Source organism: Furipterus horrens, unplaced genomic scaffold (assembly GCF_987537825.1).
Source record: "Furipterus horrens unplaced genomic scaffold, mFurHor1.1.pri manual_scaffold_7, whole genome shotgun sequence".
Taxonomy (NCBI): domain Eukaryota; kingdom Metazoa; phylum Chordata; class Mammalia; order Chiroptera; family Furipteridae; genus Furipterus; species Furipterus horrens.
Genome location: NW_028327177.1, coordinates 38,463,765 through 38,482,902, shown reverse-complemented (window position 1 = coordinate 38,482,902; position 19,138 = coordinate 38,463,765). Strand labels below are relative to the sequence as shown.

The window sequence follows — 19,138 nt, the reverse complement described above, 5'->3', positions numbered from 1 at the left end:
TCATCATCTTTCTTTGTGACTTGCCAGGAAAAATTGCCATCATTTTTCTTAATTAAGTATATATTTAAACATGTTACATATATAAAAATCAAAGGAAGGTGATGCTATAAAAGTAGCCATTTATTTGCTACAAATTATGCTTTTATACTTTCACAAAAGTTTTTACTTTAGAGTAGAAATAATTTTACATTAGGAAGTCCTTCTAAAATTCCCCAGACTTTAAAATTTTTTAAATTTTAACCTATAGGACTGATTAGCTGAACAGGTGGATTAAATGGGAAGCTATGATTAGAGTCACTAGCCTTGCATCTTTCAAGCCTTAGATGGTAGCGCTACTCTGTGCAGCCTTTCTGAATGCTCAGCAGGTGGAGTGTTTGCTGTTTCCTTGGCAGCCTGTACCTCTGTTTGATCCCTAATTACCAGAAACGCTTTCTTTCATCCACGATAGATTTTACTCAGCAGATCCACTTTTGATTTGGGGAGCACTAAAATTGGAACTTCAGATTTTGATGAAATTACTCACTTGGCTCTCACTGTGGGTCCGTAATAATTTGTTGTGTTATAGGAGCATCAAAACACTTGTTCATATTATTGCTGCTTAGAGGATTTTGGCTTCTTTCTGATTATCATTCTTTTTTCTTCATTTGCCTTTTCTTCTAGTAGTTTAAATTGACATCTCTGTGCTACACACCCTATTCTCTGCCCTTTTTCCCCCTATATCCAGTATCGTTTGCAGTCCTGTCTCAGTCTAGGACTTTCTCTGTCTTAGTAATAAGCATTTAGCTCTGTTTAGTTTCCGTGACTCCTTCCTAAGTGAGAGCATAAGCTTGATGATTGACTATGCTCAGAATTTGTTGTCTGTGACCTTTCTGCACACTGCCAGGATTTTCCCCTTTCGTTGTGAGTTGAATTTCCTGAATTAATTTTTATTCCCTAATAACCTAAAATGGACTTCCTAATGCAAGAAGCTAAGTCACCTAATTTGTTGCTATGCCATCATATATGTGTATGATTGTGTGTGATACATATATGTATATGTGTATTTATACACATATGTGCATTTAATATTTTAAAGGCCTTAGGGAACTTGAATATATATAAAAATTGAATGCTATAATGTGTGCTTAAGGTGCATTATCCTCATAATGTTTTGTCTTCATTAAGTCTGTTTTGAGGCCCTTCCTAATGTTCATTTTTTCCTCTTTATGGATCTTGGATGAACCACCATATTTATGAACTCATACTAATTTGACTTAAGTTTATTTTTTGACTTATCATGATACGTAGATACATTTCTATTTACTTTGTGTAGAACAAGTGTTTCCCTGCGGTTTTATTTTTATAATTTATTCATTTTTAGAAGAATTTTATCTTGTCTTTTCCTGTCTTTAATATTTTTCCTTGAATTGCCCCAAAGGCTTAGAATTTGAGTAATCATTAGAGTGAAACATCCCATTCAATTTTGTATTGCTGATCAGCTTTTCCACCATACCCTGAGACTATAGTGTACATATCAGTATTGATTTGGCTTTTTGCTGATCTATTCAAATATGCATTAATAAATTTATTTATTTATTTATTTATTTAGTAGTGTTTCCTTAAAGTATTTTTTAAAATTTAATCTTTATTGTATTTTTTCCCATTACCATTTAGTCTCCTTATAAGGAGTATAAGGGGAGCATTAATAAATTGAAATATGGAGTCAGAGACCTACATGGCAGCTCAGCTCTCAAGAAGCCTACACAAACCACATGAAAGAAATAAATGCTTTAGATTCATGGTATAAAGAATGAGTCAGTAAATAAAAAATAATACAAAAAGTTATACGAGGCTTAAGTACCACTTTTTTCTTTCTGCATTCATAGAGACTCCTGGGGTATAATTATTTTTTAATTTGTTTTTATGAAATAATATTTTTTCTTTTTCAGAATATGTAATACCATTTATAGATAACATTTTTATTATTCATGTTTATATCCCGTTAATCCGATAGAAATTTTAAATAAAAATTATTGTGATGATGAGTCATTTTAATTTTTAAAATGTTTTTAGGTCTTTCTTATTTATTGTTTTAACCATAGATGGAAAGAATTTTGGAATTACTGATTTTTTTAACAATTTAGATATTTTTATACGTGTATACATGATGTTTTAATATGTAATTAGGCAGTATTCTTAAAAAAAGGATATTTACATCCATAAGAACTTAAACATACTTTTTTTCTCTCCATAATTTTATTTCAAAACCTTTGCTGTAATCAGAATTAGATACTAGCTTTTATGTTTTCTTCGTGTCTTTCAGGTACAGATATATTATGATTTTTCAACTCCTTATTTTACTTTCACTATTTTTCTTTTATTACTTTTCATTGCTTCAGATTCTAATCTCAGTTTTCCTTTTCTGACTGTAACCTGTGGACTTTGTATTTAGCACATTTTTTCAAAATTAAATTTAGTAGCTAACTTTATTTTTTAATGTTTACATTTTCTAAGCATTGGCTAATGATATGTTTTTGCAAAATTTCTCTTTCAAGATCATATTCAAACACAGAGCTCTCCTTTTGCTCGAGGAAATGTGTTTGGTGAGCCTCCAACTGAACTTCAGATTAAACAGCAAGAATTATACAAGAATTTTCTTCGGTTTCAGGTGAAATGTTACTTGATCATAGTTTAAAAGTTTCGTAAGAGTTTTAATAGACTGAACTAGCTGCAATTTTATCCGCAGAATAAAGAATAAATTCTAAAATGCCATGCAGTTATCTACAATGTCTAATTTATATCAGATACCAGTAGTACTAAAATTATGTCACTTATATCTGAGAAAGGAATAAGGAGACATGTTAGATATACCAGTTGACTTAATCTTTTCTAAGCGTTATTAAATCACTAATTGTTAAAGAGTGCTGAATTTTCTCTAACTGAAAGACTTAATAAAATATTCATCTACTAGGCATAGAAATAGTCTTTCTAGATTCCTATGCGTTAGTAGAAAGTCAATAGTTTTTTTCCAAAAGATTTGATATTCTTGACTTAGTAGTACAGTTGTAAATAAATAAAATTTTGATGTAATCACATCTGTATTTATTTGCTGCGTTTATGTATGTAAACAAGTAGCATTTAAAATACTAAAAATGCCTGAAAGAAGGCATTTGAGCATCCAGTGTTTATTAAGCAGAGTTACTGCACTCCCATGCGGGGCCCACCCTTGTGTGAATACTGTGGAGGGTGCCTGAGAGGAACGGGAGGCCTGCCCGTGAGGGACTCAGTTTCTTCTCTCCTTCCCTCCCCTCTCGCACCGACATTCCAGTTTCAGATCAGTCCTGTGACTTGCTCAATCTTCCTTTCATATGACTTCACGTTACTCTTTTTTTTCTCAAAAACCTGGTAGTAGCTTTTCTTTTCTACAGGAGATTCCAATTTCCTTTGACATTTAAGGCTGTCCAATCTAATCCCAATTTCTTAAATTCTTCTTACAGAGATTCTACTCAACCATGGCATGTCATCTTTCTAATCCTAATTTTGTGGACGCTTACATAAGGCAGTGACATACCAGATGCTGTCTTAAGGATGATTGATCTGGCATTAGTGTTTAGGATGTACTGTTGGGAGGTTTAAAACTTTGGAAGCAGGGGTATTTTAGTAGAACGGTATGGTGGAAACAGAGGGAAAGACCTGTTTAAGGATCAACAGAAAAATAGAAGTATTGACTATAAGAGAGTGGCACAAGAGGCCCCTAGGGTATTGACCACTCAAGTCAGGCAGCAGCATTTTGAGGGTGATAAGAGTTACCTGTTGAACTTGAAAGACCCTGTGATATGTTGCCCATAATGACAGGAAGTCAAAATTTAAGTAGCTTCTATTGTACTTACCAAGTGTTGGCACGGTCTAGGGTAGAATTCAGGAAATAAACTAAAATCTTGCAACTGTATAGCTTGTTATTGTTTATAAGATACTTTTACATGTAGTATCTCACTAAACCTTAAAACCCTCTGGGAAAGGTATTTGATTTTATGACATGCAACTAAAATACAGTCCAAGAGGCTCACCCGTGGTGGCAGAGCTGGCAGTGTGAGGCCAGCACTGGAACCCAAGTCTCCTGGCTTAAGGATCACACCTGTAGGTGCACAAGTTATATTTGTAGGGAGTTCTAGGAAGTCTTCCCCTGTGGAAAATTCTGCTAGTTTTGGGGAAGCTTTGACTATGTTAGTTTCAGAGCAAGTCCAGCTTTCGGGTGTCCCACCTGTAACCCCCAGTGTACCCGTGAATGGATTGCCCTCAAATGGCGGCTCACACATTTTCTTTGAGTAGTCTCTTACCTTCCCCGTTTTTCCCTCAAAGTCTACCCAGAACTGGCTATATGGTATTTAATAGTGTCAAACAAGAAATATCCTCAAACTTAAGTGTTAAAAGAGATGCTATAAAACTCCATGTCTGCACCAAAAATTTAAGTTAATGCAGCAGAAGTCTTCATGTGGTTATTTACCGCAATTTTAACTTGGTAAATAACACTTGTGAGTGTTCAGATACCATTTTTAATTAGTGCTTTAAAAATAATACATTTAATAAAATATTTACAGGATTCTTGAAGCACTTTGGTGTTATACAGTTTGAAAACCACTTACCTAGAAGCTAGCTTTCTTCTTTTTGTTGAACAACTGTGTAGCATTTCTACTAGAATGACATTTCTGTGGATTCATTAGGTGTGTGATCCATTTATGATTGTGACCCTTAATGGAGAAGTGACCCTGATTATGAATTTATTTTCATGGATTAGGAAAAAAATGTGAGATTTTGTAATATAGACCATAAATGATGTTTTGTCTAGGTATATGGCGTTTGGAGAAATGATTACATGCACACTGCTAAGTACTAAATATTAGGATTGTGTATATTAAATAGTATTGTGGGAAAGAAGTGTTGGAAAGAGCCCTAGCATGTAAAGTCATGGGACATGTAAGAAGATTCAAGTTCTTAGGGCTCAAAAGATTGACAGCACTGGATATAACAATCCTGAAGCTAGAGGCAATGCAAACGAGAACAATGAAATAATAAGTAGCCATAATCAATGCATACTTAAGTGTTACAAATTTGTTGACTACCCAGTACACCTGCTTCCCTACTTCACACGTGGAGCATCCAGGCTGTCTCTGAGGGTTCCCTTCCTTCAAATCTTGGATTCTGCCTCAGGATATTCCCCCAGAGTATGCAGCACTGCATGCCACAGGAGGCATTCAAGATGAAACTTAATTATGAGTGCTTGTGGCTAAAATCCTCTTTTTACCTTACAACTTGCCAGTAGATAAGAAAGAAGAAAGGGAATTCTGCGGAGGGATTCTTGCATAAAGAATGAATGATTGTTGACATGTTGATTTCACTGTTGTTTCAGGATACTAATAAAGCCAAGGGACTTTGAGATATCTATGTATCAATTGATGTAGAATGATATAATCATGAATTATTTACTAAGTATCTTTATGTAGTAGGAACTTCTATGTTTTTTACATACATTTTCTTTACTTTCATTCTTTGAGCAATCCTTTGAGACGTAGACATTAATAACTCTTTACAAGAGAAGAAAACTGAACAGGAAAGTTTGTTAAGGCCACACAATTTTAAAATATTTGGTGGAGCTGGAATTTTATCCATAGCTCTTAACTTTACATCATGTAACCTCCCTAATGAAGTAGAGGAAAATGGAAAATTTAGGCACTTATTTTAACTTGCATAAAGACGATACAAATATTGAATTCATAGACTACTAGGAAAAATTAAGTGGTATTACAACTTTTCAGTAGTTTACAAAGAAATAACCAGGTTTAATTTTTTAGATTGAGGAGAAGAAACAAAGAGAGGAAGCAGAGCGCGAGAGACTGAGGATTGCAGAAGAAAAGGAAGAAAAACGGCTCGCAGAACAGAGGGCGAGGATCCAGCAAGAGTATGAAGAGGAACAGGAAAAGAAAAGGGAGAAAGAGGAGGAAGTGCGTTTTTTCCTACTCTATTCTTCTACTTAGTCTGAATGTGAACTTTTTATTCTGACTTGAAAAGATATCTATTACTTACAGAGGAGACCAGTCTAGGAGTACATTTAGAAAATACCAGATCATTCTTCATTCATTGGATAGTATTTTATTAAAGTAAGAAGAGATTAATGATGACTTTTTAAGCTCAAAAATAGTTTAGGCTGACTAAGGATGTTATAAAAGATGCCTAATATTTTATTGTTAAGCAAACAACTTCTTGATGTTAAAGAACACTATTTCATCTATATCTACAATTGTACATCTTTATTTCAGACAAATAAGGCAGCACATTTTTGAATGGACTATAAGAATGTACAGTATGTATGGAGTGTTCATATATTTTCTCTTTATTTCAAAGCAAAGACTAAAAAATGAAGAACTTATTCGGTTAGCTGAAGAAAGACGAAAAGAAGCAGAAAAAAAGAAGAAAGAGGAAGAAGAAAAACATAACCAGCAACTTCAGCACTACTATGAAAGAGAAAATATAATAGGGGAAGAAACAAAGGTGAGCTTCAGACAGAAATGTCAGTTAAACCTGTAGTTTAACCCACTTTCAATATGAGTTGTGAAATCACTAGCCGAAGGCAGAGAGCGGAGGAGGGACATTTGTTTTTCTGTTTTACAGCGGTCTGTGGGTGCGCGCACTGAACTGCCTGTGCAAGGTGATGTCACTGGACTTTGTTGCTATTTCCCCCAATGAGTGTAATAGGTTTACTTAGCTCTTCTTGTCTTATTTCCATGGTCTGTGGACCTGCACCCTTGAGACCATTCATGACAAGAGTAAGTACAGAAATTGAGAATAGGTGTTTGGAAACTTTCGTAGCAGTTTGTTCAATTTGATGTGTATTCAATCTATTAATAACAAGTTGGGCTTAAATCATGTAATGTCTTTTTTAAAATTTTCATTTATCTGGTAGTGCGTTCTGACTCTGTTTACATATTTGTCTGCGATGGATTGGATGGATTAGAAATTAAAGAAGAAAAACTCACCACAGACTGGGTTGAAGTCCATATCTCTGAAATAGGGGGGTTGAAGTGCACAGTTAGGTGCATAAATCAATGTTTCTAGACAGAGGTTTTCTCTCTAGAAAGCCGCTTGCCCCTTGGAGGATTTAGTTTATACTCGTACTCATATTGCAAAGCTGTATTTAAAATTCTGTATGCAGAAGTGTCATGAAGAACTTGTTAAAAATGTATGTTCTTGGGTCTCATCTACAAAGTACCTGATTTACTGAGCCTGCGGTCATCCCAGGAATCTGCATTTTACAAGCAACCTTAGAGGTTCAGATGTAGTGGGTTTGTGGACCACATTTTTAAAAACCCTGCATGTCTTGTAGTCTTAGCCCAAGTTAAGAAAACTGTTCTTAGAAATTTAGATTTATACAGACATCTGTTTCTTTACCAGTGGGTTCCTATGCTGTATGGATGTTGCGATTTGGTACACCGTGCGATGTGTAACCCACTACAGATAACATGAGCCATTTTGGAGTGGTTCACATACACTATTTGATTTCTTATCTCAGGATTTATGGTAGTAGAAATGGGAAGTATTCACAATTAGAATTTGCTAAAACATTTTCAAAGAAATTTATAAGTAATATCTCTATGTTTTGTTTTGTTTATTTTCAGTGTTCTAGGAAAGTTAGGCAATAGTCTTCATTCTTAGGGATAAAAAGTTGGGTATTTATTTGTTAAGCTTTTTAAAAGTATATTATTCAGATGTCATTATTATTATTTTTAATTAATAAAGTTTACTTTTTACAACAGTGTTAGGTTTACAACAAAATTGGGTGGGGAACACAGAATATTTTATTGTTAAATAGGTTGTTTAGAAAGAAAGAGACTTGTTAAGTTTCCCACAATTGTGTTTCAGCCTTTCTTATTATGTTTAAGAAAAACATGCTATTTCTTAGGAATATATAATTTTATGTAAGCCCTGGCTGGTTTGGCTCAGTGGATTGAGCGTCGGCCTGCGAGCTAAGTGTCGCTGGTTCGATCTTCCAGTCAGGGCACATCAGAGAAGGAAAACTCTGACTCCAAAAAACCTCCGCTGCCTTGCGGCATACCTCTTCAGGGGAAAGGCTAAGGGAGTAAACCCCGACAGAAAATCCGGAGCCGGAGTCCCTAAGGCGGTTTGACGTTGTAGTCAACACCGGCAACTCCTGCGGCGCACCTGAAGCCAAGCTGTATTGACTCCGTCTTTCCCTTGGACCCTTCAGCTGCGAAGAGAGGGGGGGTCTGCTGCATGGGCAACAGCAGACCCTCCATATCACCCTGCCCAGGCTCTGTAGCTTCAGCTTCACTGGAGAGGACACTCCAGCGTCATCGCAAGATGTCGATTCAACACGGGAGGAGACAGATACCGTGTCACTCCCGAGTTGGACTGCACAGCCATTCTCGGCGGTGCAGATAGACTCTTAAGAAGCTACACCATCGTCTCTCGAGACGGACGGCTGCCAACAACAACAATATAATTTTATGACTGTTAAAGTTTAATTGTGAAGTACAATAATAATTAAATTTCTTTGTTTTGCTTCCTCGATAGTTAGTTGTTTCCTATTATGTGGACTATGCTTTGTTTACTTCATTTTCTACCGATTATATTGTCTTTAAGATTCTGCTTGTGGTCACCTAGAAGTTTTTAAAAAAGTTCTCTTTTAAAATATATTTTTCTCCTTTTATCAAAGTCACCAGTGAATGTAATATTCGATTTTTTACTGGGTGAAATGAACAGTTTAACATCTACACATATACTTTGGTCCGGAGAGGTTTTGTTTTTTTTACCCAGATAATTATTATTGCATTTTGTTAGGAGTTTTTATGTTTTCGGCATTTTGATTTTAATGTGAACTTGGGAACTGTTAACTATATTACACTGTAAACTGAAATCCTGTTTTATTTTCATATGGAGATATAGAAGCCTACTGTGATCTGGAAAATTCCCTCATCCATGATGCTTTTGGTGACAAAGGACTGAAATTTTTAGGTGTTGATGTCTGTTTTTCAGAAAAGGGAATTCTGTTTGTTCTTTGTATTGTGCTATATCTTTTTGTTAGGGGGATTTTTTTACTTTGGATACACTTTTGTTTTTGTTGCTTTCTTGTACTCAGTATACTATTGATTTACTTAAGTTTGTTGAATTATTTTTTTTGATCTGAGAGTAATATTTTAATAATGATATATAAATCCATTTATATTTATCATAACTGATATTTTTGATCTTATGTAATTGTTTTTCTGATTATTTTGGTAAAAAGTATTTTACTAAATAAAATCAATAACATTCTGAACTTCTTAGATGGTCAAGTATTAAGTGTTTGTGTGCACACACACATATTATGTTTATGTTTGTGTATACACATATGATTATTGGTATATGTGTGTATACGTATACATATATTTTTGTTCTTTTTTCAGCGCTTGAGACAGCCTTCTCCTGTGGTTCCTGCTCTTCAGAACAAAATTGCAAGCAAGCTCCAAAGACCTCCTTCAGTTGACAGCATTATAAGTTCCTTTATTCAGGTATATACTTTTTCTTATGATTTGTTAATCTTAGCTAAATTATTTTGGGTTGGGGAATTGAATGAGATTTTCTTATTCATCATATTAAGTTAGGTTAAATATTTTCAGATCTGAAATACAGATAATATCTACATTAATTCGCTGCTTCAATTGTAACTGATAGTTCTTGGTGCCCTGAAGTTTAAACTTTTTTTTTGAGAAATCATAATTAAGCAGATGTTTTTTGTCCAGGCCCCCAAGGTCTTTAATAATGTATCTTCTAGCTAGTTGTAGTTATGCTAATGCAGACCCTTATACTTTAGATTGAGCTACAGTCAAAAGAGAGCCAGGAAAATGTTCCAGAAGGGTTGCTCCTTGAGTTGACTCTTGAAGAATGAGTAGGAATCTGCCACAAAGAGGAAGATGAGGGGCTTTCAGCATGGTCAGAATCAGGGAGAGAAGCATAAGCCACATGGCACACATGGAGAATATACCATGGTTTGGTCTGGGCCTGGTAATACCTGGGCAAGGTGGCAGAGGAGGTGAAGGTCAGAACATATGCAGGGTATTGTGTGGAGTGGTAAGGGGTTTGACTTATGCCACAGACTAGTGGCTACCAAACATTACCAGAATAAACAAACATTGGAAGAGCATCTTCCTGAATCCCGCCCTCTGAGATTCTGACTTAGTAGGTCTGTGATAGATAATGTATGGGAATTCATTATAATATTTAAGTAGGATAATAACATGGCCAGACTTGCCTTGCATAATGTTCTCTCAGGCAGCAGTGTGATGTATTTGGAGGTCAGGCTGCTTTTGCGGAAATCCAGATGTGAGACTGATTATCTACACAAAGGCAGTGACAGTGAGAACTGAGGAGGAGTGACAGTGTGAAGATGCATTCACGAGACAGAGGGTGGTATTTATAGACTGGGGTGGGCAGGGGTCAGTGACACCCGTCACGTTTCTGGTGAGGGTTACACAGGGTAGGTGGCTGAAAATAGAGGTCGTGCTAGGAAGGAGGCCTGAACTGGATTTGTAGTTGTGGAAGTTGCGAACATTGTTGCTTGCCAAGTGAGCACGACTATCTAGGGTGGGTTCGGGGGCAGGAGAGAGGGCTGAAGGTGGAGCACTAGGCAATTACCAACATTTCAGAAGCAGAGAAAGGAGACAGTGACTGGCAATGATGCCAGCTGCTACTGGCCAAGTAAAATAAGGGCTTAACGTGCCCACTGAGTGTGTCACTTGGGATCCCTTGGGGACTTAGGTGAGCACAGGATCAGTGGGGTGCTGGGGCGCAGAGCACAGCAGTGACTGTGATGAAAAGCGGAGGGGAATAGGGACGTAGTTGCCGTGCGTACTGCACTTCTTGCCCTTTAGAGCGGCATGGACAAGAGGTAGTGCTGAAGGGCGAGATGAGGATTTTTTTTAAAGAAATGAGAGGTTTTTTAAACAGAGTTGAGCTTAAGGAGAGAGGAGAAGGTGGAGAAAGGGAACTAATTGATGGTGTCACTTAGCAGCCCCAGAGCACAGGCGGAGGGATTTCCTTGGGGAGGGGCAAGGGCAGGGCGCAGCCACCGTGGTGGGAGGGAGAAATGGTGTTGGTAAGTTTCCAGGTAGGACAGTGGGGAGTTCTTATTTTCTTAAACATGTAGATACTTCCCGAAAAGTATACTTTTCATGCTCTGAGTAGGAAAGACGTCCTGAGTACATCTGTCATGATTGTTAAACAGGAACGTTCCGTGTCCAGGGCACAGTCTCCTCCGGTACCTGCCAGGAAAAATCAGCTCCGTGCAGAAGGTACAGTTAACGATTAAACCTGTAATCTAGAACTTTTTTAAACTCTATTTTCAAATAACTGTAGACTCAGAACATTGCAAAACAATATAGAGCTAGACAGGTCCTGGGTGCCCTTCCCATTTCCCCTGGGGGTAACGTCTTGCCAAGTACAATGCCACCACCAGGAAATGGCCGTTGCCGCACTCTACAGGCGTTTGCCAGGCATCACCAGCTCCCCATGTGTCATTGTGTGTGTCTGTGTTGTGTGTGTAGTTATCTGTATTTTTACCATGTGGAATTTGTGTAACCACCATACAATCAAGGTGTAGAGCTGTTCCATCACCACGAAGGAGTTCCCTTTGCTGCCCTTTATAGTGGCGTTCTCCCCCCACCCCCCATATTTCTTAACTTTTGAAATTCCTGTTATCAGAAATGTGTTTGTGGGTCTTCCTGATGTTTATAATGTGATCTATATGTAGGAAACATTAAAAATAATGTTTAGGCCCTGGCTGCTGTGGCTCAGTGGATTGAGCGCTGGCCTGCGAGCCAAGTGTCGCTGGTTCGATTCCCAGTCAGGGCACATGCCTAGGTTGCATGTCAGGTCCCCAGTCGGGGCCATGAGTGAGAGGCAACCACACAGTGATGTTTCTCTCCCTCTCTTTCTCCTTTCCCCTCCCTCTAAAAATAAATAAACAAACAAATAAATAGCTAAATTATTTTTTTTTTAAAGTCATTTTATCTTTATGGTAAGTCAGATTATGTTTTAATGCTTAATCTTCTGTTCTTATACCTGTCTTTTTTTCTTTTTTTTTTTTTACTTATCCAATGGGAATTTGTAGAGGAGAAAAAAAATGTAATTATGGAATTATCAGAAATGAGGAAACAGCTTCGTAGTGAAGAACGGCGTCTACAAGGGCGGTTGCTGCACATGGACAGTGATGATGAAACTCACATAAGGTAAGTTGTGAGTTGCCTTTTTTTTTTTTTTTTTAATTTTTTTATTTTGGTTTTTCAATTACAGTTGTCCCCTTTTCCCCCAATTTCTCTCCCCCACCCAACCCACCCCCTCTCCCGCAATCATATCCCTCCCCGTTGTCCATGTCCATGAGTCTTTCATACAGGCTCTTTAATTAATCCCTTCCCTTACTTATCCCCCTTCTCTCCCTCTCCCCTCCCCCCTATTGACTGCTATTCTGCTCTTTGTTCTATTTAGTTCCTTTGTTTGTGTTGTTCTTTAGTTTCCTGTATTAGGTGATATCATATGGTATTTTTCTTTCTTTGCCTGGCTTATTTCACTAAGCATAATTCTCTCTAGTTCCATCCATGTTGTCGCAAATGGCAGGAGTTCCTTCTTTCTTTCTGCTACATAGTATTCCATTGTGTAAATGTACCACAGTTTTTTGATCCACTCATCTACAGATGGGCACTTAGGTTGTTTCCAGCACTTAGCTATTGTAAACAGTGCTGCAATGAACATAGGGGTGCATAAGTTCTTTTGAATTGGGGTTTCAAGATTCTTCGGTTATAATCCTAGTAGTGGAGTCATTGGTTCAAAAGGCAGTTCCATTTTTAATCTTTTGTGGTAATTCCATACTGTTCTCCATAGTGGCTGCACCAGTCTGCCTTCCCACCAACAGTGCAGTAGGGTTCCCGTTTCTCCACATCCTCGCCAGCACTTGTTGCTTGTTGATTTGTTGATGATGGCCATTCTGACTGGTGTAAAATGGTATCTCATTGTGGTTTTTATTTGCATCTCCCTGATGGCTAATGATGTTGAGCATTTTTTCATGTGTCTATGGACCTTCTGTATGTCCTCTTCGGAGAAGTGTTTGTTCAGGTCCCTTGCCCATTTTTTAATTGGGTTGTTTGTTTTCTTGATGTTGAGTCATATAAGCTCTTTATATATTTTGGAAATCAGTCCCCTGTCTGTGATGTCATTGGCAAATATGTTTTCCCATATGGTTAGTTTCCTTTTCATCTTGCTGATGTTTTCTTTTGCTGAGCAGAAACTCTTCAGTTTGATGTAATCCCATTTATTTATTTTTTCCTTTATTTCTCTTGCTTTAGGAGATGTATCCGTGAAGAGATTGTTACGTGAGATATCTGATATTTTCTTGCCTATGTTTTCCTCTAGGACTTTTATGGTGTCACGGCTTACATTTAAGTCTTTGATCCATCTTGAGTTTATTCTCGTGTGTGGTGTAGTGAGTTGCCTTTTTTATTTGTTCCTGAAATATTTTTGTGTTCAGGTTGAGGAATCATGTCAGTCAGAACCAAACCAGTAATTCTAGTTTTGGAACAGGGTTAATTAATCTTTATTGGAAAGCCCCCTGTATTAGAATGGATAGTTTGCATGCTTGAAAATGTTTATAACGGATTGTTAGTGAAATTTTAATGCCCGAAGTAGCCTTTTTCTCCCCTAAGAAATCTAGCTAAATAATTATATGGGTGTTCTAGTGGAGGGACTCAGTGCAATTAAGACAAAAATAGTGTATAATTTTTGAGTCTGTTTGTTTGTAGTATATTATATGGTGGGTAGGTTTTCTCTCACTTTTTTTATTTTTGTAAAACAGCTCTTTTTAAAATTAACATGCTTTTGATTTACTTCAATTTTATGTAAAGTCGCCTTCAAAAAATTTTTATTCACAAGTGTTGAATTTATTCACTGTGAAAATATGGGATATTTAATGAATACTTATTTAACCTAATGTAAAGTATTTAAGTTGAGCATTGTAACTGTCCTTTTGTACTGCCAACAATATATGTATGGTGGTGGTATTGACAGAAGAGCTGGGGAGAGGAGGAAGAGAGCAAAAGGAAGAAGAAAGAAGTAGCATTTCTTGAAGGAAAACTAAAAACACTATTCCTAACCATGAACTGTTTGATAGGGTTAGACTTAGTGAAAAATCAGTATTGGCAGCGGCCATTCCAAGCTCTGTCTTTATGTTGGATTGTCTCGCTGCAGAAATTAGTGAATGAACAATAATTGACTAACTGGGACTTGATGTACCCTGGGCAGATGAATGTCTAAGGTGTGTTGTAAGTGAACCTCAATGCTGAGGACGCCCAGGACAGGAGAGACGGGGTTGAAACAACACTAGAAGAAAACACAGACTAGACAGTTACAGAAAACAGTTGCTTACTTTCCGCTCTTAGTCTCCTACAGAACCAGACATAGAAATTTGGTCCTTGTGAGGAAAATGATATAGGAATGGAAAATGTCAGAGTTGGGATCACCACAATAACATTATGAAAGGCTATTTTTACATTTTCCTTTAACAATGTATTGGTTTCTAAAAAACTTACTTTACAGCAGAGTAACTCACAGACAACCAACTATTTCTGTACATTTTTGCCAAAAGGACTCACAAGTTTTCTAAGGCATGTTTTTAAAATTGTAGTTGCAGTCTTTTCTGGCATAATTGTAGATTGCTGAAAACTTGCAAATAGTATGGTGAGTTTCCCTGTACCCCTCACCCAGTTTGTTGTGTGGCTGACGTTGTAGCGCACCAGAGCACATTTGCCACAACTAGGAAGCTGACTTTGGAATGCTACCACTAACTGAATTTCAGACTTTTGGATTCCTTCAGTTTTTCTGTAATGTCCTCTTTCTGTTGCAGGAGCCAATCAATCCGGGGACCACACTGCATTCAGTTGTCATGTCTCCTGGTGTCCTGTGCTTTGGGACAGTTTCTTGGTCTCCCTGGTTTTCATGACTGTGACAGTCTAGAGCAGGGCTGGCCAGGTGTTGTAGAATGGCTGTCATCTGGGTTTCTCTGGCATTTTCATAATTAGACTGGGGTTAGGGGTTTTGGAGAAGAATAGCACAGGGTGCCACTCTCATCATGTCATATCAGGGGTACACGGCATCCACGTGACATCCCTGGGATGGGAACCTTCCTTGTTTGGTTACAGTAGTTGCCAGGTTCTCTACCTCAGTTACTGTTCTCCAGACATGAATCACTAAGAGTGGGGAGGGGATGGGACTCAGCTCCGTTTCATGGAGGGGTTATATACCTATGGGTTTTTTAGACTTACTTCTCCCCTCTTTATTGATTTATTCAGTCATTTAGTCGTATCACTGTTGTCTCATGTGTTTCTATTTTGTACTTTAGGATATAATCCAGTACTACATTATTTATGTTGTTGCTCAGAGTTGCAGCTTTGGCCCAATATTGGGAGGTCTTTCAAGGTTGGCTCCTGTGTCCCTTTGACATGTCCACATCCTTTAGTGTTTTTTTGTGTTTGTTTGTTTGTTTTCTTGAGCACTTCCTTACTTCTCATTCTACAAGATGCTTGAGGATCATCTTGTATGTACCCTGCCCCAGCCCTAGAATCAACCATTCCTCCAAAGGGCCCTGTTTCCTCTTGGGGAATAATATTTACAAACCAAGCTCTGGATGCTTGTTGTTGCTACTGGGTGTCATTGCATCTAGGCCCCGGACAGAGCTAGGTAATACATGTATATATACTGAGTCATAAGCATATCTGTAATTGTTCCTGTGTCTACCAGTTTGTATATAACTTACTTAATTTTATTTTTATCCTCACCTAAGGACATTATATTGAATTTAGAGAGAGGGAAATAGAGGGAGAGAGAGAGAAACATCAGTGTGAGAGAAAAACATCAATTGGCTGCCTCCCATATGTGCCCCATCTGGGGACTGAATCTGCAACCTAGGCATGTGCCCTAACCGGGAACTGAACCCACGACCTTTCAGTTTACAGGATGACACGCCGACCAACTGAGCTGCACTGGCCAGAGCTATAATTTATGTTCATACTGTCTTGGACTCTAATCTCATATGTAACAGGATTTTGATATGGCTTATGAACCTGCATAAATATGCTTTACTTAGATTTTTGTTGGCACACTCCAAGCACGTTCTGGCCAAGTAAACAAAGTGTCTAGACTAGCTAGACAATGAAATGTTAAGCCAAGGTGGTGATTTTCAACGAATAATTCTTCCATAATAGGCCAACTACTACTAAGTAATTGAGAGGTCAGTATGTTTTTTAAAAAAGTTGTTCTATTACAGTCGTCCCAATTTCCCCCTGTTGCTTTCCCCTGCCCTGCCCACCCCCTACTCCCACAGTCAATTCCCACCCTGTTGTCCATGTCCATGGGTCATTCATACATGTTCCTTGATTAGACCCTTCCTCTTCTTTCTCCCCTTATCCCCCTTCCTTCCCCTTTGGCAGGTGTCAGTCTGTTCGTTGTTTCCATGCCTCTGGTTCTATTTTGCTTGCTTGTTTGTTTTGTTCATTAGGTTCCTCTTATAGGTGAAATCATATGGTACTTGTCTTTCACCACCTGGCTTATTTCACTAAGCATAATACTCTCCAGTTCCATCCATGCTGTCATGAAAGGTAGGAGGTTCTTTCTTTCTTTCTGCTGCATAGTATTCCATTGTGTAAATGTACCACGGTTCTTTGATCCACTCATTTACTGATGGGCATTTAGGCTGTTTCCAGCACTTAGCTATTGTAAACAGTGCTGCTATGAACATAGGGGTGTATAGGTTCTTTTGAATTGGTGTTTTAGGATTCTTTGAGTATAATCCCAGCAGTGGAATTGCTGGATCAAAAGATAGATCCATTTTTAGTTTTCTGAGGAAATTCCATACTGTTTTCCACAGTGGCTGCACCAGTCTGCATTCCCACCAACAGTGCAGTGGGGTTCCCGTTTCTCCACATCCTCGCCAGCACTTGTTGTTTGTTGATTTGTTGATGATGGCCATTCTGACTGGTGTAAAGTGGTATCTCATTGTGGTTTTTATTTGCATCTCCCTGATGGCTAATGATGTTGAGCATCCTCTCATATGCCTATGGGCCCTCTGTATGTCCTCCTTGAGAAGTGTCTGTTCAAGTCCATTGACCATTTTTTAATTGGATTGTATGTCTTCCTAGTGTCGAGTCATACCAATTCTTTATATATTTTGGAGATCAGTCCCTTTTCTGAGATATCATTGGCTAATATGTTTTCCCATATGGTTGGTTTTCTTTACATTTTGATGTTTTCTTTAGCCAAGCAGCTTTTTTAATTTGATGTAATTCCATATTCTTTCCTTTATTTCCTTTGCCCTAGAGAATATATCAGCAAAAATATTGCTGTGTGGGATATCTGAAAATTTTCTGCCTATATTTTCCACTAGGACTTTTATAATATCATGACTTCTATTTAAGTTCTTTATCCATTTTGAATTTATTCTGGTGTATGGCTTAAGTTGGTCTAGTTTCACTTTTTTCATGGACCAGTCCATTTCTCCCAACACCATTTGTTAAAGAGGCTATTTTTACTCCATTTTATGCTCCTGCCTTTTTGTCAAATATTGACTATAGAGACCTGGGTTTATTTCTGGGCTCTCTATTCTGTTCCATTGATCTATATGCCTGTTCTTACGCCAGTACCAGACTGTTTTAATTACAGTGGCCTTGTAATATAGTTTGATATCAGGTATTGTGATTCCTCCTACTGTGTTCTTTCTCAAGATTGCTGAGGCTATTCAGTGTCATTTTTGGTTCCATATAAATTTTTGAAATATTTGTTTTAAATCTGTGAAATATGTCATTGGTATTTTAACAGAGACTGCTTTGAATCTATAGATTGCTTTGGGTAGTATGGACATTGTAATGATGTTAATTCTTCAAATCCATGAACACAGTATATGCTTCCATTTATTTTTATCCTTAATTTTTTTCTTCATTGTTCTGTAGTTTTGAGTACAGGTCTTTTTATTTCCTTGGTTAAGTTTTATTCCTGGATACTTTATTTTTCTTGTTGCTGTAGTAAATGGGATATTTTCCTAGTTTCTCTTTCTGATATTTCATTGTCAGTTTACAAAAACGACTTTGATACTTTTATTTTTTTAAATATAAGCTATTTAAGTAACAGATATTAGAATATATGTTTATAATATACTCTGGTGAAAGATACCACATTTCTTGAGTGAAATGTGAACTCAGAATTTCTTCCCATAAAACACACATTTATCATAATTTGTCACCTACAGGAAAAGAGAAAGGAACCCTATGGATATATTTGACATGGCTCGACATCGGCTGCAGGCTCCTGTCAGGAGACAGTCCCCAAAGGGCTTAGACTCTGCTGCATTTCAAAACATTCATGACTTTAATCAGCTGAAAGACAGAGGTGAGCAGAACGCTGTATTTTAAAGGGACAGCAAGAATGTTCTACCCATATTCAGGGATCTTGAAACATTTTTGTATCCTTTTTCTAAGTAAAGGTTTTATTTATGATACATGTTTAAGTAACTAATATTTATGTATACCTTAGTTAGTTTACCAGTGTGAAGCCTTAGCTTGGCAAACTGTGCTGTTAAGAGTCTCACCGTGGATGGGATTGCACAGAAAAGTATGAATGGCCCTTGGAATTTAATGGGAGTGGGGGTGGGGGTGTGGACAGAGCAAGATGAGCTTAGGAAAGATGCTGAGAAGGAAGAGCCAGTGTGATGGGAGGACAAGCAGAAGAACGAGGCATCCTGAAAGCCGAGGGAAGGGAATGTACCAGAGAAGGGATTGCCTCAAGTGACTATCGGACAGTGTCAGTTGGATGACAGGCCACTGGTAGCTACAGCTAGATCTTTTCTGTGGAATTATGGGATCAGAAGCCAATTAACTAGGCAATGTATTGGAAGCAATTAGCATAAAAAATGTCTTGGAAGAAGCCTGGCTGGGAAGGAGGAGAGAAGGGTCCAGGGCTGGAAGAACTTTCTGGATGCTAATGTTTAGAGTGTTAATAGGAGGAAAGGGGTCAGACACAGGAGAGGAAGGGAATGATTGTTGGAGAGAGCAGGGTCCCTGAGTAGGCAGGAGGA

General features: G+C 37.7%; 1 protein-coding gene across 3 annotated transcripts in view; it reads left to right on the top strand.

The window, feature by feature from the left end:
- The window catches only part of CSPP1 (centrosome and spindle pole associated protein 1), a 94,256-nt gene that overhangs the window by 56,804 nt on the left and 18,314 nt on the right, over positions 1-19,138 (top strand). For all 3 annotated transcript variants that reach the window (XM_090283602.1, XM_090283601.1, XM_090283600.1), the window contains 7 exons: positions 2,535-2,647; positions 5,829-5,978; positions 6,379-6,525; positions 9,438-9,542; positions 11,255-11,321; positions 12,140-12,257; positions 18,314-18,453. In XM_090283602.1, coding sequence (XP_090139728.1) covers positions 2,535-2,647; positions 5,829-5,978; positions 6,379-6,525; positions 9,438-9,542; positions 11,255-11,321; positions 12,140-12,257; positions 18,314-18,453 — 840 coding nt within the window. The remainder of the gene's footprint in view (positions 1-2,534; positions 2,648-5,828; positions 5,979-6,378; positions 6,526-9,437; positions 9,543-11,254; positions 11,322-12,139; positions 12,258-18,313; positions 18,454-19,138) is intronic.